The following is a 22469-nucleotide window of genomic DNA, read 5'->3' on the forward strand; positions in this document are numbered from 1 at the left end:
TATTGAACATATCGTTTTTACACTCATTTTTACCCATTTATCATTCCGATAGCTCCATCGATTTTTTGGATGTTCGTATTTCCTTGGTTGTCTTAGCACTTCACTATTTGTTAAACCTATGGACAGAAACATGATTTTGTCCCCAGCCAGCATTCATACTTTTTCTGTGGCCAAAGGGCTACCTTATTCCCAAGTGCTGTGGGTTAGGCGCATCTGCAGCAATAATGATGAGCTCCGTAGACAACTTGATGATATGATCAATACATTTTTAGTGAGAGGATACAATCATCAGGAATTGATAGCCACTAAAAATAAAGTTTTGGCTATACCCAGATCTAAAACTTTGAGGAATAAAAACAAAAACAAGAAAAAGAACGACAATCAAATCTTTTGGCCCAATAGGTTTGATAATGGAAGCAAGCTTGCTCATATGGCAGTACAATCATATTGGCCAACCATTTCGTCCAACAAGGATTTGCCGGGTTTATCAAATAAAAAATTGGTGACTAGTTATTCCAGGGGTCGTAATCTCAGCGACTTCCTGGTCCATAATGACCAATTTTGAAAAGCAATCTGTCACCACTTTTTTAGGTACTCCCAAAATTGGGTGCGTAAAATGTACAGGATGCGTCACCTGTAGCTATATGTGGACAGGTGACTGCATCAAACATCTGCTTAATAAGAAGCTTTTTTCCCATTAAACATGTAGATTAACCTGTTCAACTAAATTTGTCATATATGTAGTAGATTGCCCTTGCGGCAAATATTACATTGGCAAAACTGATTGCTCCATTAAAGTGTGTATGGTGCAGCACAGGCAAGCCATTTGTGCAGTGGTCCTTAAGTGCAGCAGTGAGCAGCCCATGGCACGGCATTATGATGTGATGGGGCATTCTCCTACCGCCTTAAAGCACATCATTGTAGATCATATACCTCCATTGAGTAGAGGGGGAAACAGGTCAAGAATGTTATTACAGCGGGAGGCGTAATGGATTTTTTGATTAGATGCATTGAGTCCGGTTGGTCTCAACGAGATGTTGGGACTTAGCTGTTTTCTTTAGATTTTGTTTTCATATTATAAATGTCAGCTCCATCTGTTCATTTACATTATTGGTATAGTTTATATATGTATTTTATGTATGGTTTATATAATGTTTGTTTGCATTGACAGCTACATAAAGTTATTTTAAACTGGTGATGGGCACTGGGTGACGCCATCAAGTACAGCCGTGCGGCCACACGGCTTGAATGGATGGCGTGGTGATGATGTGCACATAAATGTTCAGTACTGTTTTGTATTCTCTGCCCTGATGAAAATGAGTAAGGTTTATTGAAATGTTGGCATAACTGCAGAGCGTTCCTGAGTCATTTATTTGGAGCTGAGTGCCGCCATGTATCGCTGCTATCGAGGGGTAGTGTTACTCCTGTCCAATACGAAGGGCAACGGACAAAGTTTCTCCCTATCATAGTGAGTGCCAGGACTAAGCAACAGTATGTATATATATATATATATATATATATATATATATAATAGATGGAAGACATAATGGTGTGGGCATGTGGGTAGTACTATTACTAATACCATGTATTCAATGCTCAGGTAACAGTTTATAGTATGTACTTCTCAGAACACCCTAAAAACTGCTTGTGGCACAGAACTGGGTGAGAGGATATTCCTTTCATGACATCACATAACGTGGTGATTTCACTCTTTAGCAAAACCCTTCCTCTATTTCCTATAGAAAATTGATCAGGTGACTTGAAAAGTCTTCTGGATGGATTTGCCACAATTAGATGAATGGCTACAGACTTTGATATAACCTTAAAGTGTAATGCAAATATCTCCTCTTGTGAAAATACAAAAGAAAACTCCACAAAACAAGAGATGTCTTGACAGAAATGAGCAGATCTATGTACATCACTTCCTACAAACAGCGTATTAGTTCTGGACTGTCATAATGACATCTGTGCAAACACTGCTAGTTAGTAGCTCTCTTGTGTCCCATTTGTCAGTGACGTGGAGAAAGCACACAACACAGAGAGAAGAGATTAAGTAAAACATGTGGCCTTACTTCTCTATGTAGGAGAACAGTCCAGATGCCAGGCCTCACTATGAGGCACTAGAACGGAGGCAAAGCATGACTAATATGATGGTGAAAGGAATATTGATGGTGGCGGACGTCACACATGTACCTGCTGAATTGTTCTTGCTTGGATGTGCTGTCGGAGGATCCTCTGCTGTTGCTGCTGCTGCAGTAGCTTCAGTTGCAGTAGTTGCTGCTGGGAGTTTATTGCGTGCATGGGAGGTGGCTGCATTATGGTGGCTGAGCGTCTTTGCAGCATGTTTGACAGGGCTTGTTTTGTGTTTGTAGGAACAAAAGTGCCAGCAGGGTCGAGTCTGGAAGCACCTAAGGGAGTAATGTGAACATTCATGTAATTACACTAAAGGACCTATGTACAACTGAAAAATATTAGCAGAAATAAATAAACACTAAAAGTATGCATTAGACTTGTGTATAATATGTCACATAAAGAGACCATCTGTGTCCAGCAGCGGGCCATGATTGTCACTATTCGTACCCTAATCTCTTTAATATTTACATTGCATTCTGACTATTAAACCATGAATAACTTAATCTTTTAGTTTAAAATTATTTGGTAGCATATTAGTATATATAAAAAACTTTATTTTATGGGTCTTAAATTACATATTAAAAAATAAAACTGTAATTAAACATATACTGTACATACTTCCCCTGATTAGCACAACCTATTATTACTGTAATATATTTATTATACTAAAGATAAGTTGTCTAGTTCTCTTGAAATGTGCAATACTAAGGGGCCTTTTTATCATTAAATATTTAAGGGATATTCCCCAAATAGAGACTCCCTCTCAGTCAGCCCCCAGTGACGCATGCTCCAGTTGGAAGCATTGGCTCCCTGGCATCTGAAACAGGAAGCAGTGTGATAGTGTTCTGCTTTCACACCACTTCCAGCTCTACACCAAGATGGGCTCTTATTGGTGTCCATTTCCTGGCAACAGGATTTTAGTACATCTGCATTAAAATATACGTTCTTACATTGCAAATTTAGGCAAAAATATTTATCATAGTCATCTAAAAAATGTGGATTGTGATAAATATGCCCCTAAACATCATCATTTTATCTGACACAGTAATAGTAAAAAAAATGTGGAACTGTGTCATAGAAACGTAGAATCTGATAGCAGATAAGAACCACATGGCCCATTTGAACTGCCCTTTTTTATCCTTTTGGTATCATCGTAAACCTTTTTGATTCTTAGTTCTTTGCGAGAATATTTATATGCCTATCCCATGCATGTTTCAGTTTCTGTATTGTCTAAGCATTTACCACCTCTGATGGGAGGATATTCCACTTATCCGCTATTTTTTCTGTAAAGTAATTTCTTCCTAAATTTCGCCTTAACCTACAGTACCTCCCTTCATTTTCAGTCTATGTCCTTACTGTAGGTTCTAATACTTCTCTTCCTTTAAAGAATGTTTCTCTGTGGACCCTTGGTATATTTTAAAGTTTCTATCATGTCTCCCTTTCCCTTCTCTGCTCTAAACTATACATATTGAAATATTTTAGTCTTTCTGGGTAAGTTTTGTGATATAGACCATGCACCATTTTAGTTACCCTTCTTTGTACGCTCTCATTGTATTTATACCCTTCTGTAGATACTGTATGACCTCTAGAATTGGACACAGCTGAGGTCGTATCAGTGACCCATACTGAGGCATTACTACTACTTCCGGAAAGAGGACATCATTTCTGGACTGTCTGGAGTAATCCCAGGTAGTTATCAACCCTACAGTAGTACCGTCTTTACTTTTGGTGACAAACAAGATGAAAACATTAGAATTAAAAAATAACATTACATACCTGATGGGAGGGCCGGATTCTGCAAGAGAAAGTTGGACTGCTGCTGCCCCATAATATTGTAACTCCATGTATTAGCTGGGGTGTGATGCATTATTTGAGAGGACAGAGGTGAGCAATTAGATGGTATGCGAGGATATCCCTAGGAGACAAACACAGCAATAATCATTAAATAATGAACATAACAACAACAACAACAAAATATACAGTATATATATATATACATAAACCAAGAAAAACAGAAATTAGTTGAATAATAGATTTTCATAACACCCACTTTATATCTATGTATGTAGTACACTGTCCTGTATAGATAAATGAATTTCTACCGATTGCTACCTCTACCTGTAAAGTCCATTTTGTTCTAATGAAATCAAGCTTTGCTTCATAAACCATATGGGATAATTCTGTTGGCACATACTGTATACTGTATACTGTACAGAACTCATTTTTGTAGTTGCAGTTAGATTGTCTACACTACACAGCGCTAATAATATTGAGACTACAACATTAATGTGAAATTATAATTGGTATTTTTATGTTAAGTTCCTTCAGATAAATACATAGAAAATACATATTACGTGTCATTCAGTTACAACAGTATGATACACTGTAACTGGAGCCAAAAATGTTATAAGAAATGCTATGGGCAATATGTAACACAAAAACAGCTACTGTCCCAGCCAGCATCTTAGCTCATTTGGCTAACCAATTAGAAAGGTTTATTTTCCATTGAAGTGACAGGGTGTTGACGCCATATGTATGTATGTAGGAGAGGCAGGGAGCATCAGCTGCTCATGTGGCCATGCAGTCTCATTAAACCAGGCTGATGCCTCAAAGTATTAGACGTATTATAAAGCTACAGTGCCACATCAGAAGAGTGTTTTGTCCCTACTATAGGGATCATAAAGGGTGTGGGAAGTGCACAGAGTACTGTATGCCTCTGCTGACTGCTGCTTAGGGATGGGAAATTGGTTATATCCCAGCAGAGACTTGGGAAATAGGAAGTTGTGGTAGTATGGGAGGGGGTAGGGAGGTCGTGGGCATTTGCAGAGCCTTTCATTCTATAGTACTGTAAGTATATAGTATACTGTAGTATGGTACAGTAAGTAAGTATAGCTTATTTCATTGTGTCATCTCCTGTCCCTCAATATAATGCACTGTCATCTGCAGTTTAGTCAGGACTAAGAGACAAACTAAATGGACCCTCAGAGGTATGAGACATCTCTATATATCCTATTCCCTACACAATGGTATGAGTTTATAAAATCTTGAAGAATGCAGTAGCAATGAATTATGTATCTGTGATATTCTAATTTTTATATTTGCAGAATATATTAAAAATGATTTCGCAACAGGGGCATCATTTGCTTTAGATTAAATTCCATTCCCAAATTGAGGAGTAAGGCAGTAATACCAATTCACCCTCCTGAGGCCCCCAGTCGCCTCTTCTGAGCAAGCATGAGACCCGGGATGTAAGTCCTGCCAGCTCTCTCACATACAGTATGCCCTGAAGAGCAGTGCAGTGGCCCATTTCCAGAGCATCATCACCTCCAGCTCCCATAGTACCCCGCCCCCTGGAATTGGGGTAGTTTCAATGGGGAACACAGTGCTAAGCATTGCTGCACTAATGCTTGGGATCTATTCCAACGAGGACCCTATATTCTCTATATGTGAGTTTAGTTCACACTATGCTTTCTAGACTGAAAGCGTTCCTTTACATACTTAAGTATTGTCAAAAAGACCAAACTGTTTCATGTGTGTTTTACCTGAAGTAAATAGAAAACAACCAGCACATTTGTCTAATGAAATGGTCAGACAACTCCTAATGCACATCTTTATACAGTTATCCTTTAGGTACCTGCCGCCCTTAGTGTCTGACAAGGCAGTGCTTACTCTGTTTCCAATTTGGAATCACTGATTTCATTATTAGTCTGTGGAAAAAGATATGTGGCTTTTTCATTCCATTCTGGTCCCCACTCTCACCTCTAGCCTCAGGAACCAGAGATGTCTGTGTGGTTATATGGAGTAATAGGGAAATAGCGGAGGGGAATGTAATTTGATGCATGTGTCAGTTTGAGATCTTACAGGATATTTGGCATCTAAGTGCTTCTCAGCAAATGCACATGTACGAACATTCCAAAATATGGATTGAACTATTTCACAACCGTTATTCATTTTAGTGTTGTGCAGCTTCTGCTGTGCAAGGCAGCAGCTGTAAATGAACAGGGCTTTTATTTGACTGTATTAGAAAGTCTGAGAAGTGAGGGGCAAATGTACGAAGCCTGGACAAGAGATAAAATCGAAGGTGATAACGCAGCAGCTTATCAGTTTCTTACTGTCAAGGGGTATGGGTCATTGGGTCAACCCATTTTAGGTCTGCTTTGGGTAGACTATTGAAGGTTGACATGGCTTAGGTCAACACTTAAAATTTGTCAACATGGCTAAAGTCGACAGGGTTGGAAGGATGACACAAGCATTAGGTATACAATGGGAAGGTCAACAGTCCAAATGTAGACAGTTTTTCATGTTTTTTTTGTCCCGAATGTCGACATAGTTGACATGGACACCCATCAGTGTACCGTGAAAAATCATGTCGACCTTTTGACCATCAACCTACTCACTGTCGACGGTCAAAAGTTCGACGGTCAATTGTCGCCCTACCCAAAGTCGACCTAATGATTTTGTCGACCTTAGCCATGTCAACCTATTTCATGTGTCAACCCAAACCATGCAGAACTTCAGTGGTCGACCCAAAGCATGTCAAAATGATATGGGTCAACCTAATGACCATATCCCTTGTAAAGTTGCAGGCTGGTTTTGAAAAAGGACAGCTAGGAGTTGATTGGCTGCTGCGTTATCACTTCTCCAGGCGTAATACATCTGCCACTCATATGGTTTTCCAGCTAGGTAAAAAGTTCACCATTGCTTATATTAAAGGGCATACACACGTAGAGATCTGTGCTAAGCAATTTTGCTAAGCAATTTTTCTAAGCAATTTTGCTGGTGTCAAGATCTCCCATGGAGAGAACATACACATGCAGAGATTTGTGCTAAGCAATTTTTCTAAGCAATTTTGCTAAGCAAAAAAAGGCCAGGTAGTGGTTCAGAATGAGAGATTCTGTACACATAGAGAGATTTGCAGTCATTTACTAAGCAATCTGACTAGATTTTGACTGCATGCACTGACTTAGTTAGCAAGAGATATTTAATCTCTCGGAGCATACACACGGAGAGATCTGTGCTTACTTTCTAAGCAATCTAGTCAGATTGCTTAGAAAATAGCACAAATTTGCTCCGTATGTACACCCCTAACACTCAGGCATCAGTATGGCACCGATACCGGGGCAGTCAGTGCTTTGCAAGGTCAGAATATTAAGGTTAATTGAAGTGTTTGGCAAGCACTTACCACAAGAACGTGGCTCTTAAATGAACCACAATTGACGGCTTCCATTATGCAGGATAACTTTGAGGTCTATTTTTTAGTGTATGGTTAATGTATTTAAAGTTAAACACAAATAAAAGCTCTGTTCTATCACATGTACCTAGTGTTAAAATACTCATGTGTCTCAACCTTTATATTACATGTCCAATGACATGTTTTTGACACTGCTGTAACATCCTTATGAATGTGGCCACAAAACCTCTAGATTATTATTTTGGATATTTTTTACTTCTGGGTTTCAAAATCAATAACACATTCTAACAAAAAAAGAGAAAGCCCTGTAACCCATGCAAAAATAATGAGCTGCTCTTGTAAGGACATAAAACATCCAGTAAGTAAACAATGACAAGAATAACTCAGAGTCAACACTGGCACTTGAAAGCACTCTGCTAGTAATTAGTCACACACAGGGAATTAAGCAGTAACATACATCTGTTCCTGGGTTGGTCTTGCTCTTGCGCTTTCTGCTTTTGGATTTTTTTTCTTCATCGGTAACTGATTTAGCCAGATCAGCCAACTGTGTTGTCTTGCCCTCTGGGTCTGTGGACATTGGAGTGGCGGGTTCATCCTCTTCCTCTTCTTCTTCTGCAGGAAGTGTCAGGGGCTCCAGGTAGTAACTTCGAGGCTTGGGCTTTGGATGTTTGTGGTACAGGAGAAGGTGATGCTGCTCCTCACACTTGATCACCTTTCTGTCTACACGAACAGTCCCAAACCAGGCCCAGGAGAGTGGAGCTATGTTTTTATGGCCCTCAAATAAGTCCCAAGGACAAACCTTCTGTTTGGCTGAAACTTGAAGGCCCTGTTTCAGTAAAAAGAATAAAACAAGAAAGCATTATTTTTTTTTTTTATTATTATGATCCCACTTTCTGTAAATCAGCTCTACAGAGAAAGTGTCCATATAGAGATTGTGAACGTGAACGTGAACATGGCACAAATTAATAAAAAACCTATAGTAGAGTTTTTAAAATTGCACTGTAAATGTTGTTTATGGGCAAAAGATGATCTCCAGCATCCCAAGCACTGCACAGCAATATTACAGAGCACACGGCACCATTATTTCACATTGAGATTGGAGCGTCTTTCCTGTTTATGGTGTGCTTAGGAGTGGATTAATCCTGCATTTATTTTTGTTTAATACTTTTAACATTTGGACTACTATGACTTCCCGTTGCTTAAAGCTAGGTCCCATCCTCATTATCTACTGTACACTGCTATTAGGGTTGCCACCAATCACAGATTGCTTTGCAAAGTCCAGAATGCAGGACATATGTCTGGAGCGCAAAGAGTTAGCAATGCTGGATGACCAGTGTCCAGAATGGTACTGTAAAGGAGCATGTAGAGGTGGTCTTATCTCTAGAAGGATATATTGTAAATTCATTACAGATGGTACAAAGAAGGGCAACTAAAATAGTACATGGCCTACACCACAAAACGTACCCGGAAAGACTAACAAATCTCCATATACAGTATATAGTTTGGAGCAGAGAAGGGTAAGGGGGGTATTTTTTCAAATATATCAAGGGTTTTAACAAGATCAAGGAGGGAAACATTCTTCAAATGAAGGGAAGTATTAGAACATGTGGACATGCAGTCCACATACAAATATTACTTCACAAAAAGGGTGGTGGACAAGTGTAATAGCCTCCATCAGAGGTGGTAGAATCTAAAGGTGGCCATACACTACTGCAATGTATCGCAGCAGTACATGGCCACAGAATGATTTCTTGGCCCAGTCCATCGGGATTGGGTGAAATCGGCCCAAATCAGACTAGTGCATGGGCACCTTAAGACAGTAGAACAATGATCTCCTTACACAGAAATAAGGAGCAAATAGGGTTTGAGATAACAATATGGTTAAAAATGGGTAGAGTAGATGGGCCAAATGGTTCTTATCTTCCTTGAAATTCTATGTTTCTATTTAGTGGGACATGTGAGCATATGACACAACATGCTGTATGAGGAGTCTGATGGCATATAAAGGGGTATGTGGGACTCTGATGGCATATATGGTGCAGGAAGGGACAAATAAATGGTTGTAACTCTAATGCTGTTCTGACCGTGCCACCCCTAGATTGCTGTATGTTGTTTTATTGTAGTATAGAAGTAAGAAATATGCTGTAAGCACAGCAACTAGTGAAGTGTATTGTGCACAAATGAATAGTTTATCTGACATTTCTTAGTATAAATCTTTATTCTTGCCTGTTTCTTATCAATCGAGTCAAATCCTGCAATTTTGTTGCCTTTTGTGTCAATAAGAGATCCCATCGGCTCACAAGTAATGACATCACATGTCTGCTTTGGCAAGAGCAGTAGTTGGCGGACTTTATCAATACTCTCTGATCGTTTATCACCAAGTTCTTTCTGGAAGGAAAGGATGTAATAGAGATTATATTATTCCCACATGTACCTCAGTGACCATTCCACAATAATAATCTATATCTGGGAGCATTATTTCCAATATGAGCATTTATTCAGTTTTCAAGCTACAATATGTGGTTTATTAACAGCTGTAAAGTCACTAATCTACTAAAATACAAACCCCAAATATATAGTAGTAAGCTGCATTTGTTGTATGTATGGGTCATAATGCAAAAAATTAAGTGAATTACACTAGAAAAAAGAAACACACAACAGTGACACAGGACACAAGAATTGATATGTGTACAATATAAGAGTTCAATCATACACATATGCATTGTGAGAAATAAAATAGGATAACGCAGTGGTGTAACAATAGCCCCACAGACCCCGTGGTGGTGGGGAGGCACTGAGTAAGTGAGGGCGCCGCGGACCTGTCTTACTCCCCCCACCCCCCCTGCTTGCCGCCACCGCCGTTGCTGCCGGAACCCGCAGATCTACTTGTCTGCGCCGGTCCCAGCACTCCTAGTGGTTCTGCTCTGCCTCTTAATGAAAAAAAGGTCTTCACAAAATGTCTGCCCCCTTACAGCAGACACCTTAATAATGGCCTGCTGTTAGGGGCAGCCATTTTTTTAAGGTAATTTTTCATTAGGAGCCAATCCAGGAGGAGCGACGGGACTGCAGACAAGTAGATCTGTGGGCCTCGGCCACAGACCCGAAGGCGGTGGTGGCAAGCAGGGGCAAGGCAGGGCTGGGGGGCCTAAATTCCAGCAGGGTTGCAGCGGCGAGATTCCGGTGGGGGGGGGCACTGACTTTGTAGTTATGCCACTGGGATAACTAATGAGCAAGAGGTGGTTCTGCTTATCTATGGGGATAATTCAGACTCACTCATAGCGGGCCACATACACTCGCCCGTCCGATGTTACGGGTTTGCACTTGCGTGTATATGAGCATGTGCAAACCTCTAAAGTGAGCGCCTGCTTGGGGTGGGCGGTCATATTGTTAATGGTAGGGTCAGCGGTGACTGACTACATAGGGCAGGGGGGCGACCGCTTAGTACATATATGTAATATATGTGCTGGCTGCAAGTCTAAAGGAATCGGAATGGCTATGTGTATAGCAGGCACCGTGCAGCACCCAGGATGTAGCATCAGGTATCACTCTCCTTCTAAACCCACCCCCCAGACTCCCATTATCTAGGTGTCACAGGAGTCTGGGGGCGGGCTGTGAAGGAGAGTAAAGCCGAATGTATGTTTATATGTGCACACGTTCCCTCCGGCAAAGTGTGAGTTGCAGCCGGGCAGCTGCAGCCGAGACTGAACTGGATGTATTAGGCATCCACCCCATGGGAGGAGGCATAGCTACAGATTTACATGATGGGAGCGTAATGGCACTAGGGCAGAGGTTCCTGTCATTTCAAGGCACCCTATCTCTCCAGGTTTTAAAGATATCCACGGCTCAGCACAGATTGTTAAATCAAACTAAAATTAGGTTACCTGAGGCCATGCATGGATATCCTTAAAACCCAGACTATTGGGGTAACCTGGGGACTATGTTTGTGAACACTTTGCAATAGGGGTTTGGTGATTTGGGTCTGGCCCGTTCGGCTAGTTGTACATGCTTGATGTGTGGGTAAAGCTGGATGGTCTAATAATGCTATTCCCAGTTGGGTCACTACGGGGGGTGGGGGCCATAACCGGGTGTTACCTGCTGTGGGTTGACCCCAAGATGATGGTTCCTGCTCAGTGACATTTTGTACAGCACCTGGCTCCTATTACTGTGTAGGAGCTGGCTCTGCCACTCATGAAGCTATATCCCCTCCATGAAGCCACTCCCCCTTTCTAGGCTGCCTTCATAGATCACTCAGAACCACTTTGGGTGTCATGGAGTAAGTGATGCCTCTAGCTATGCCTCTTGCAGGTCACCAGTTGTATCAGGACTGATGCTGTACAATAGGTACTGTAGGACAGATACTGAAACTGTTCACGCTAGCAGGATAGCCTGGGCGGTAGTGTGTATGGGGCCCATCTAGTTCACACGGAGTGAACCGAATTTGGCCCCTGCCCGATGGTCGTGGTCTGTGCATGTGCATTTCTGTGCATGTGCAAACCCTGTCTGCGAACGGCAACGGCGAGTTGCTGACTCGCCGGGCAGTTCACAGAGGGGAGGGAGGGACGATGGAGGCGCTGGGACATGGCAGCACCCCAGCATTTCATGGGCGTCCACCATGAAATGATTGGACAATCCCATGGGTACGCGGGCTGGCCGACGCCTGCCAGGGGCAGGTGGCTGATGTCACTTGACCTCAGCCACCCGCCCTGTCTTCGTCCTGTGCGTTCGCAAATATAAGCCAGTTGAGACTGAAGGGCAGGGAAATTATCCGATGGTCGGCGATGGAATGACTTCTCCTGCTACGTGCACATGCGAGGGGATGTGCCTTCTTAGCACAACCCCTTGCATGGTTGCGAGGGTAAAGGTCAGTGGTGGGGTATTCGCCAGGGTGGCGTCACAGAGGCTCGGTAAGCTCTCAGTTTCGCAGCTTACCGAGCCAACCAGAATGACCCCCTATATATTACAGCCGACTGCCGTTACACTGGAGCTGGGTGTCAGAAATGGGTGTCCTAATCGAGCAGGCTGAAGTGATATTTTGGTACTTGAGTAGTTTCACGGCGCCAGCATGGCGCCTTGCGTCTGAGTCCCCTTGCGGGGCTCGCTACGCTCGCTACGCTCGCCACGCTATTTAAAATCAACTCCATGCCAACATGGATAGTGGAGGTATCAGGGGCGTAGCTTGTGTAAGGCAGCCCCCGCCACTGCTTGGGGGAGCGGGGGCTGCGTGGGCGCCGGCTCCCGCACGGAGAGGCAGGATCTCATTCCGGTGTGTAGTGTGTACTCCCTCCCTGCTGCATCTGTTATACTGGAGGGAGGGACTGTGGCGTAACTATAGCACTATTGTTACGCCCCCAGCTCCCCCCTCCTTGTGGGTGCAGCGGGGTGCGGGCAGCAGGGTGCAGGCAAGGGGGGCCGTGCCGGTGTACTTGCGGCGCTGTCTAAGTGTCAAGAAGCTGCGGTGAAAAGATTCCCTTCGTCGCTGTGTACGGAGTTGGCGCCGTGTGACCGGGTCCCTGCAGTGTCTTGGAAATAAGAAGTCTGCCGGGCGGCGGCGCGGGAAGCGCTTCTGATTTCGAAAACACTGGCCGCACGCTGATTGGCTGAGCTACTCTGTCAGTCACTTCATTGGTTACCTGTATTCTACCGTATTCAATACAAAATTCTTTTACTTACACACAAAGCCATAAACCAACTACACCAACATACATATCTTCTCTTATCTCAAAATATCATCCAACATGACCTCTACGCTCCTCCCAAGATCTGCGTCTCTCCATCCACACTCATTACTCGCTCCCATTCCCGATTGCAAGACTTTATTCTGGCTGCACTTACTCTGTGGAATGCCCTCCCAAGCACAATAAGACTCCAGTCTCCAATCCTATAAGCGTTCCCTGAAAACTTATCTCTTCAGGCAAGCTTATCAAATTCCTGAACCAGTTATGGAACCTTGCATTCTGGTGGAATCTATGCTATAAAGAATACAGTATCTATCCTTATGTATCAATGCCTATTTCCCTATAGCTTGCGAGCAGGGCCCTCCTACATTTTGACTGTCTGTAAATACCCTGTTTGTTGTATCACTGTCTCCTTTGTAAAGCGCAATGGAATATGCTGCGCTCTATAAGAAACTGTTAATAAATAAATAATACTGTGGGAAACATTTTTACTTTACGTTATTAGATGTTTAAGTCAATGCATCATTCAATAAAGATTTATGATACACAAACCCCTTCTGGCTAACTACAGACGTGCTTGAATTACATGCTCAGATTGGTTAAGCCTGAGCCACAGAATAGACCAACATGAAATATTAGTGCAGGTCAGAGCATTAGAAAAGTACTAAATAATCACCTCGGTGTCCAAATCAATAAGCCTATATGACACATGTACAGTAATGCCCCATGCAGTAATGTAATGCAATACGTATATGTTTTTTATTTGCACATATATTACAGAATGTACTGTATGCATCTCCTGGCGGCTGTGTCACGGGCACAGTAGGATTCAGAATTCAATTGTACCTTAAGTTTTTTCACCAAGTTCATATAAGCTCTTTTGTTCTCTTCGGAGCTTCCTTGAGACACACTGGAGAGATCAGAGGCTAGGGTTTTATTTATCAGGACACTCAGCATATCAAGAACAGTTGTGAATAATTCACTGCAAAAAAAAAGACACAAGATTTTTTTTCATTTACCGAGAAAGGCCACGGCTACAAGCGCACATTGTTTAATCCCAGAGCTGCCTGAAGGGACAACCAATAAAGCAGAAAATTTCCAGTCCTTGAAAAAAAGGAATCAGTAGTTTACTGTCATCCAGATGTTCTGAGGATTGCATAGTTGTTAATTAAAATGTACAATTAGATAGATAATTAGATCCATATGGTTGACAGTCAATAGGTTGACATGTAAAAGACATTTGAAAAGGTTGACAGTCAGAAGGTCAACACAGTCAAAGGGTCAACAGTCAAAAGGTTGACACAAAAAAAGTTGACACTCGGTTTTATTTTTGTATTTTGGGCACCTTTTGACCACACTTAGTGTAACGCTTTGCTCACCACGCTTCTGCTGCACTCAGCAAAGGTTACCATGCCCAACTGTAGTCCTTATAAATTATGAATAAGTTGAAAAAACAAAAAAAAGTTTAAACTAGTGTCAACTATTGCCATGTTGAACCTGTTTTGACAATGTCGACCTTCTGAAATTGTATGTGTTGACCAAATGCCTGGCAACCATACAGGCCGGTTGACCTATTAACTGTTGAGTTGACCTATCATCCGGAACCACTTTAGGGCAGCATACTGGTTTCTGTTGATGCAGGGTTACCACCTAGAACTTTAATTTGACTGTAAGTACTTATTAATCATATGAATGTAAATTGAAACTTGGAATAATCCCACCTGTTATCTAGTTATCAAAAGTACATGTTCATCTGGACTTGGCAGAGAGGTAACCACCACCCGTATTCCTCTGCCTGCATGCGGGGGCAAGGCTATTGTAGCGGCACTAGCATTTCTCTGAAGTCTATTGGAATGCCTTATTTTCATTCACCAAGAGATGTAGATTTAAGATTTCCTTGCCTGTTGTCATTATTTCAGTGAAAATTAATGTTTTAAGAAATAACTACTTATAAGGACAAACATCACAGTTCTAACTGTATGTATAGATACTTTGGCTTCTGAAGAGCAATGTACAGTATAGTAGGCTTGATAGAAGATGACTAATGACACTATTATATTTTTATAGTAAATACAATTATATGGTCCCACCAAACTGTCCAAACCAATGTTATATCTACTATGCATTAGTAAATGTATTTGCTATATGAGAGGGGCGTGCCATTGCTTGGTTACACTCCTCCCTAGTCCTGGTAACAGTTGTTGCCTTGGTAGCCCTGTGGGTGTCCACCTAAGCATGAGGCCCCTACTATCTTTAGTGCATGTTTGTCAGCTGTCAGTATTTTACTGAAGGCCATCAGGAAATAGATAATGATCTGTAAATCTGTAACATCCTAATAACAGTAAGTGCTCTAATCCTCTAGACTCTTTGCTATTCCTGACACTTCTTTGCCATCTCAGTTCATCTAAAATAATTTTATAATAATACATTTTTGTATTTAAGAAATAATGGGGCAGATGTATTAAGCCTGGAGAAGAGATAAACTGGAGTTAAAGTGGAGATAACATGGAAGAGATAACGCACCAGCCAATCAGCTGTGTTTGAAATATGACAGTTGGGATCGGATTGGCTGGTGCGTTATCTCCTTCCACTTTATCTCCAGTTTATCTCTTCTACAGGCTTAATACATCTGCCCCATTGTGTCAAAAAAATGTTCCCACCAAGTGGCAATAAAATTTATGTTCATATGTCACCGGCTCTGCTGCACAATCAGGGGGCATGGGCATAATATTAACATGTACAGTTGGAGCAGCTCACCACTGTTCGACATCCACCAGAAGGGCGTGTGCGTGTATTAGGTGCTCACGCACCTCGTTATAACAGAGCCTGCCGCCGCCTACCCGCTGCTCCCCTGTCGCTGCCTACACCTCCCACTAACCCTGCCCGTCTCCCTAAAGTGGAGATGGCAGGGAATCTGCTCCCCGCCGCCGTGCCCTATTGGCACCACTGTGTAACACCAACTCCAATATAATCCATGTTATACTTGCTGCAGTATGTCAGGCAATACTTTGCAACTGGTTTGATATTCCTGTGGATTAGACCGGAAATTATGACAAATGCAGAAGGAGGGGACAGGGCGGCCGCTGACTGCCTGAGAGAGCCACCCTACTTATTTGAAATATCTTGCCTGCCGCCAGCCTCTGTCTGCCAGTGGCAGGCGTGACTGCAGAGGTGGAGCGGCGGTGGGTGTTTGCAGAGGTGATCCCCCTGATCATGGTCACACTGAACGATTGTGTAAACCCTCTGATCAAGTTTTTTGTGGCCATGATCAGGGGTGTTCTGGCTTTCAAAGTAAATTGGATAGATATCAGATTGGATATGATATCTATCCGGTTTCGGCATGAAAAGCCGGCGGTCGGGATCCCGGCATTCAAAATCCCGACGCCGGAATCCCGAACGCCAAAATCCCGACAAGGGGGGGACATGGATCACCCCCCCTTGCGGGCTCGCTGCGCTCACCATGCAGCGGGCCCGGTGCCTCGCTACGCTCGGCACACTAATTTATTCTCCCTCCGAGGGTGTCGTGGACACCCACGGGGGGAGAAAGTGTCGGGATTTCGGCGTTCGGGATTCCGGCGTCGGGATTTTGAACGCTGGGATCGCGACCGCCAGGATTTAAACTGCATCCCATCTATCCATGTGTGCAGAGCCGGATTAACAATGGGCCTGATGGAGCTATATGTAGCTGAGGGTCAGGGCTTTCCAACGAGACCAGCCCCGCATCGCTAGCCCCTCGGGAACCAGAGATACCGCCAGGCAAACCTGGAACGTTTTCCCCATAGGATAACATGGGACCTGCTAATTCCGACCTCCACCCGATTCCAACGGCTGCCAGTTCCCCCTACAGCATCACAGAAACTCGAGGTTGATCTCAGTCGAACCCAAATCGCTAGTCCTTCAATCTGATACCTGGTCCATATGGGTTCATTGGTTCTAGAGATATTGCAGGTAAAACTATTTTCTTTTTTTCATTTCTGAAATGTAATTTCATGGCTGTTCATGTTGTTTGAGGGCAGATTTCTCTGAAACCAAACGGCCCAGTTTCACGGGACCAAAATCATTCGAAGACTACATGTAAATGGGTCAGTTGGTTCCGAAGATATAGCTGGTTGTTTAAAGGGGGGCGGGGGTGGTTTTCTCTCCCCCTCACACCAGAAAATGCAGGGACTAGGCTGGTGTAAAAGGGGCCAGTCCGAGAATGTTCCTGCATGATCCTGGGACCATATTCCCTGCATTTTCTGGTATGAAAGGGGTATTGTTTCAAATAGCCGGGACATGCAGTGCTCTGAATACAGCCGGGCAGCCCCCTGCTCTCTGCCCGGCTGTTAATGGCTGTCATTTCTGCCCGGCGGCGACTGTCCCCCAGTTACCGAGAGCATGTATTCCCCCTTGGCAATGAGCATGTAATCCCACATGGCAACGAGTATGGAACGACCTGGCAATGAGCATGGAACCCCGGCAATGATCATGGAACCCCTGGCAATGAACATGTAGGTAAGCAACACTTATGTAGCATCATTTTTAATAGGCATTATGGTGTTTGGCATAATACGTAATGGAGATTATGGTGTGAGGCTTAACATGTAATGGGCATTATGGTGTAAATTTTTAATGTGCGCAATGCCCCTATTTAAGAAGCATATTGTGCATTATTGCTCAATCTGTTTGGTATAGTGCAGGCATGTCCAAACTATGGCCCTCCAGCTGTGAAACTACCAGTCCCATCATGCATTGCCACAGTTTTGCAATTAGGGAATGCTAAAACTATGTTAAGGCATGCTGGGATGTGTAGTTTCACAACAGCTGGAGGGCCACTGTTTGGACATGCCTGGTATAGTGTGTATTTTGGCTCAATCCATGTGGCAAAATGTGATTTTTGCCTTAATCTGTGTGGCATAATGTGAATTTTGACTCAATCTGTGTGCCATAGTGTGAATTTTTGCTCAATCGGTGTGAATTTTGTCTCATTCCATGTGGCATAATGTGTAAGAAGCAACTACAGTATAAGGGGTTACTATTGTGTTGCATGATTTGTATAAGGGGTATATGGTGTGGTAAATTTAGGTTACCACATAAAAGGTGCTGACATACTGTCTACCAAGTTTTGGTTTTCAGTATTTTTTTATGACTGGAGTGCCGCCTCACCCCGCAAGTATCTTAGGACATCGGCATCCTGCGGGTGCACCTTTGGAGTGCACCCGCCAATATATCTCCCTGCATTTTTATTATGCCAGCCTTCTGCATTTTCCAGGTATATAATTAGTTGAAAGTATTTACACAAATAGAGACACACCCATGAGCAGACCACCCAACCAGAACACTGGTCACGCCACCCACAATATTAAGTGCTGGCCGCAACCCCTATTTTGCGCATAATAGGCCCTTGATCATTTTCAGCTCCAGGCCCATTTAGACCTTAATCTGGCTCTGCGTGTGTGGGCACCTTTACTTCGGTCTCCTACTGGTTATATAGTAATATCTATGCATGTCTGTATGAGATGGTCATATCCTTTTCCTGACCATTTATGTTATTTATATGAGAAAAATATGTTGGGTACAGATAGTTTTTTAGACTCTCACCTCTACAGTCTATACTACTGACCAGTGGTTCCCAAACTGGGCGTCATGGCACCCTGGGGTGTCTCGGGGCACTTGCAGGGGTTCCCTGGGTATGTGATCCAGGAACAATTCATATTATTTATGGTTACTGTACTAGGCAAAGCCAGTGCTTGTGACTGCCAATCATACAGTATGCAGACCTACAGAAGTGAATCCTCTCCCTCATCATATAACTGACCATAAGCACAACGTATTTAAAACTCCAAATCCCTATTTACCTAACAGCTAGTGCACAGCTTGTCCCATTCTCCCCCCTTCCCTGTTACTAAACCATGTTCTAAATGTGCCTAACTCATGGGCTAGCCACGCTTGCTATGCAATCATTTGGAAACCCCATCTAGAAATCCTACATTTGTCCCTGCATTCCACAGCGGTCCTATAAATAAGATCAATATGAAGAAGAATGTGGTTAACTTTGGCAGCACTGTGTGTATGTGGTTCCCTAATGAACCAGGATCCTTGTGTTTGACTAAACTGACCAGTGATATTGTTGCTGGGCTCTGATAGTGGCAGGATCGTGGCGGTTGGCTAGTATAAAGGCTAGATGCTAAAAATGAGATGGTACAAGACAAGGTACAAGCAAGTATAGTTACATATAGTACTGCTCTCTCATTCGCTTTAAAACTGCAGCCTCATGCTCCCTCTGCTGGCAACACAGTAATAGAACAACATTTCCTAAAATACATGATACACAATGGTGCTGATTCTGAGTCACATCCAAAAGCCTACGTAGCAGCACATCCTTTCCCTAATTTGCATCCATGTAACGATTGTGCCAGGAATGAGATGCCCACCTTTCGCACCCGTGGACACACTAATACGATTGGTCCATCCTTTTATGCCACTAGTGAGAAATGCAGTACCCCTATGTCAGGTACAATTTCTAACCATGGCCTCTTATGTTTGCAGCTTGCAACTTGCACACCCGCGACATTCCCATAATACGTCCACTGATCAGCCCTTTTATGTGTGCACTACTAACTACCAATCAGTCACTGACCAGGAACGCCCCTCACTTTTCCGCCATCAAATACTGTCAAGGGAGATCAAACAGTACCCTTGTGTGTATACTCTATGGGATGCATCTTTTCCCATATGCAAATAAACGCTTGGCACTACGTGCGTCTCAGTACCAGGCTCACAATGTGTATTACTTACCTGTTTGTCTGCAAGTCAACAGTTCCAGAAGTAATAATCTGAAGAAGCAAAATAGCCCAATCTGCTGTCCGTTGTGTGCTTCTCTGTACTGTGTCAAACATGCCACCAACCTTTGGCAAATGGAAAAATGGAAATATTAAACATGTTTTAAATAATCATTTGAAAAAAATATTTCAAATCTTTAGCACATAATGTATAGCCATCGGCCTATAAACCAGTAATATTCCCATTTTGCTGTGCTTGCACTTGTCCCAATACCTCAACAGTAAGCTGCCACCAGAAAATGTTGGGCCCTGCATTGCAATTCCCCCTTGTTAATACTCTGGCATGCTTGGTAAGACCTCTGGTGTCTGCAGCACTGGCCGCACTACACTATCTCTACATTGCTTCAAGCCAGAGGCAATGTATGTCTGGGAGACTGTGGAGTCATCTGCCGCTGGGCTCCTGCTCCCAAGGGGGCACCTTTCCTCCTTTATGAGTTTGAATCAGTTAATTGAAAGCCATAGATATCGCTTTTGTGGCTGACTCCCCCTCCTAACATCATTTTTGCTAGTGTCACACCCTGTATTAGAACCCATGACCTGTCTTACTGGAGACAGACACCTTATTGATTGAGCTACTGTATTTGGGGAGCACCAATATTTATCTTGCCTCCGAGCAACTGGGATGAACTTGCGCCAATGCTTCAGGGAAATGAGAACTTTGTTTATGCGAAACTATACTTGATAGACTTTAATCCTGAGCCACCACTCTGCCTGGACCTGGAACTGGAGTCCCAACAGTAACCTCCTGATGGCATCCCTGCAATTACCGCTGACAATAAGGTAGACTGCCATCTGCACTGTTAACTAGCCTAATGCAGGATCTAATGCAGCTATTCTTACAGCCTTGATATTTAAATTATGCTGTTTTTGCATGATTTTCAGGAAGCAAGCCTCTGAATGATAATGTGTATTATTTTATTTCAATGCTAAGACTATATATATATATATATATATATATATATATATATATATATACATACATATATTCCCCTCTATCTAGGGCCCCCTTTGGTTGGCAAGTATTTAAATGTATTTAGCAAAAGGTTATGTGCATGAATTGGTGGAGCTCATCACATGCTTCTCAGGCCTGTGGAGGACAGCAGCAGCCTCATCATGAGAGGGTTTTTATCAGAGGGGGGCAAACACAGGCTTTTCATGTGGTATATATCTACCCCCCCCCCCTGCAGTTACCCATTGACCATTGATCCTTTAACCTGAGTCCTTGGGGACTCTAATGGGCACTTCCCCATTAGAGCTTTCAGATTATCAGCCTGTTGTATCGCGTTTCACTGTCACTACGTACAGCTATTTCAAGGGCACACCTTTGAAAACGCTGTACTTTGTGACAGTGAAAGCTCATCAATCTAACATTGCCACTTTTGCACCATTGCACTTTATTGGATCCGGACCAGCCAACACTATTGGGGACATTTCACAGTTGTTCAAGCTTCACAGTGGGACTCCTTCTCTTGTACCATCACTACCAAGGAGAAGCTCATGACCTGTTCAGAAGGCTACCGTCTGGGAGCTGGTCCAGCTCTCAATTGACAAGGACAACCGGACACAGAAACAGTTTTTTCCCCCAAGCAACTTTCCTAATAAATTCAATGGACAGTTATTCCACCCTATTTGCAACTAAACTTGACACACGTACCTAGTAACCAGCATAATGCCCTACCCCATGTTTATTGGTCATATTTAATATTTGTTTGTTATGTATGTATACTGTATGGGAGCAGTGGTTATCGGAAACAAATTCCTTGTGTATTGTGTATTGGTGCGCACTTATATACTTGCCAATAAAGTGATTCGGATTCTGATATCACTGCAATGCAATCATAAGCTGGATACATTCCCCAGGTGGACATATCTGGTAACTATACTGTACCACACACAATTAGAGAGAACTATACTGGAGACTGTGTCAACTGATATCGTTTACATATGGTTGTGGCAATTCCTTGTTATGTTTTTATAATTTGTTTTATATGTATTTTTATGTGCACCATTACATGTATATTGCATCTTACATTTTTTTCTTCTTTTTATCCTCGACTTCTCCCTTTCCTTCAAATCCCACATTCAGCATCTCTCACAAACCTGCTGTTTTCATCTAAAAAATATTTCCAGGATCAGTCCCTTTCTCACCAGGATGCTACTAAGACCCCTGTATACTCTCTGATCATCTCCAGACTGAACTACTGGAAGTAATCTGCTCCTATCTGTCCTCCCTGACAAACACCTCTCTCCACTTCAATCTATTCTCAGTACTGCTGTCCAGCTCATCTCCCTCTCCAAACATACTACGTCCACCTTCCCTCTCTTACATGCCCTTTACTGGCTCCCCTTCCCTATCAGAATATAATTCAAGTATCTCACACTTACTTACAAAGCCCTCAACCATTCATCTTCCACTTACATATATGACCTAATCCCACTCACTCACACATGTCCTTTACACTCTATGCACACGAGCTGACTGGCCGGTGATAAAGTACAAGCACTTTATCACTTCTCCTCCATTATCACTGCTTCATACATCTACCCCTGAAACACAACTTGTTTTGCATATGTGTTTATCTACTCTCTAAATGGGCACTGCAGATCCCTTGTGGTGCCATAAAAATAATAAGGTACTCTTTACCTAGA

At 42.8% G+C, this 22469-nt stretch overlaps 1 protein-coding gene across 4 annotated transcripts in view; it reads right to left on the reverse strand.

The window, feature by feature from the left end:
• MED12L (mediator complex subunit 12L) overlaps positions 1-22469 on the reverse strand; it is a 458604-nt gene that overhangs the window by 44410 nt on the left and 391725 nt on the right. For all 4 annotated transcript variants that reach the window (XR_014471810.1, XM_083177939.1, XM_083177937.1 and 1 more), the window contains exons 34-39: positions 19777-19886; positions 13846-13981; positions 9551-9712; positions 7782-8150; positions 3910-4048; positions 2194-2408 (exon numbers count right to left, since the gene is read on the reverse strand). Coding sequence is in view for 3 of the 4 variants with exons in the window: in XM_083177939.1 (XP_083034065.1) it covers positions 2194-2408; positions 3910-4048; positions 7782-8150; positions 9551-9712; positions 13846-13981; positions 19777-19886 (1131 nt within the window). In the remaining variant the exon portion in view is untranslated. The remainder of the gene's footprint in view (positions 1-2193; positions 2409-3909; positions 4049-7781; positions 8151-9550; positions 9713-13845; positions 13982-19776; positions 19887-22469) is intronic.

The sequence above is a fragment of the Crinia signifera genome, chromosome 3 (genome assembly GCF_055691185.1).
Source record: "Crinia signifera chromosome 3, ASM5569118v1, whole genome shotgun sequence".
NCBI lineage: Eukaryota > Metazoa > Chordata > Amphibia > Anura > Myobatrachidae > Crinia > Crinia signifera.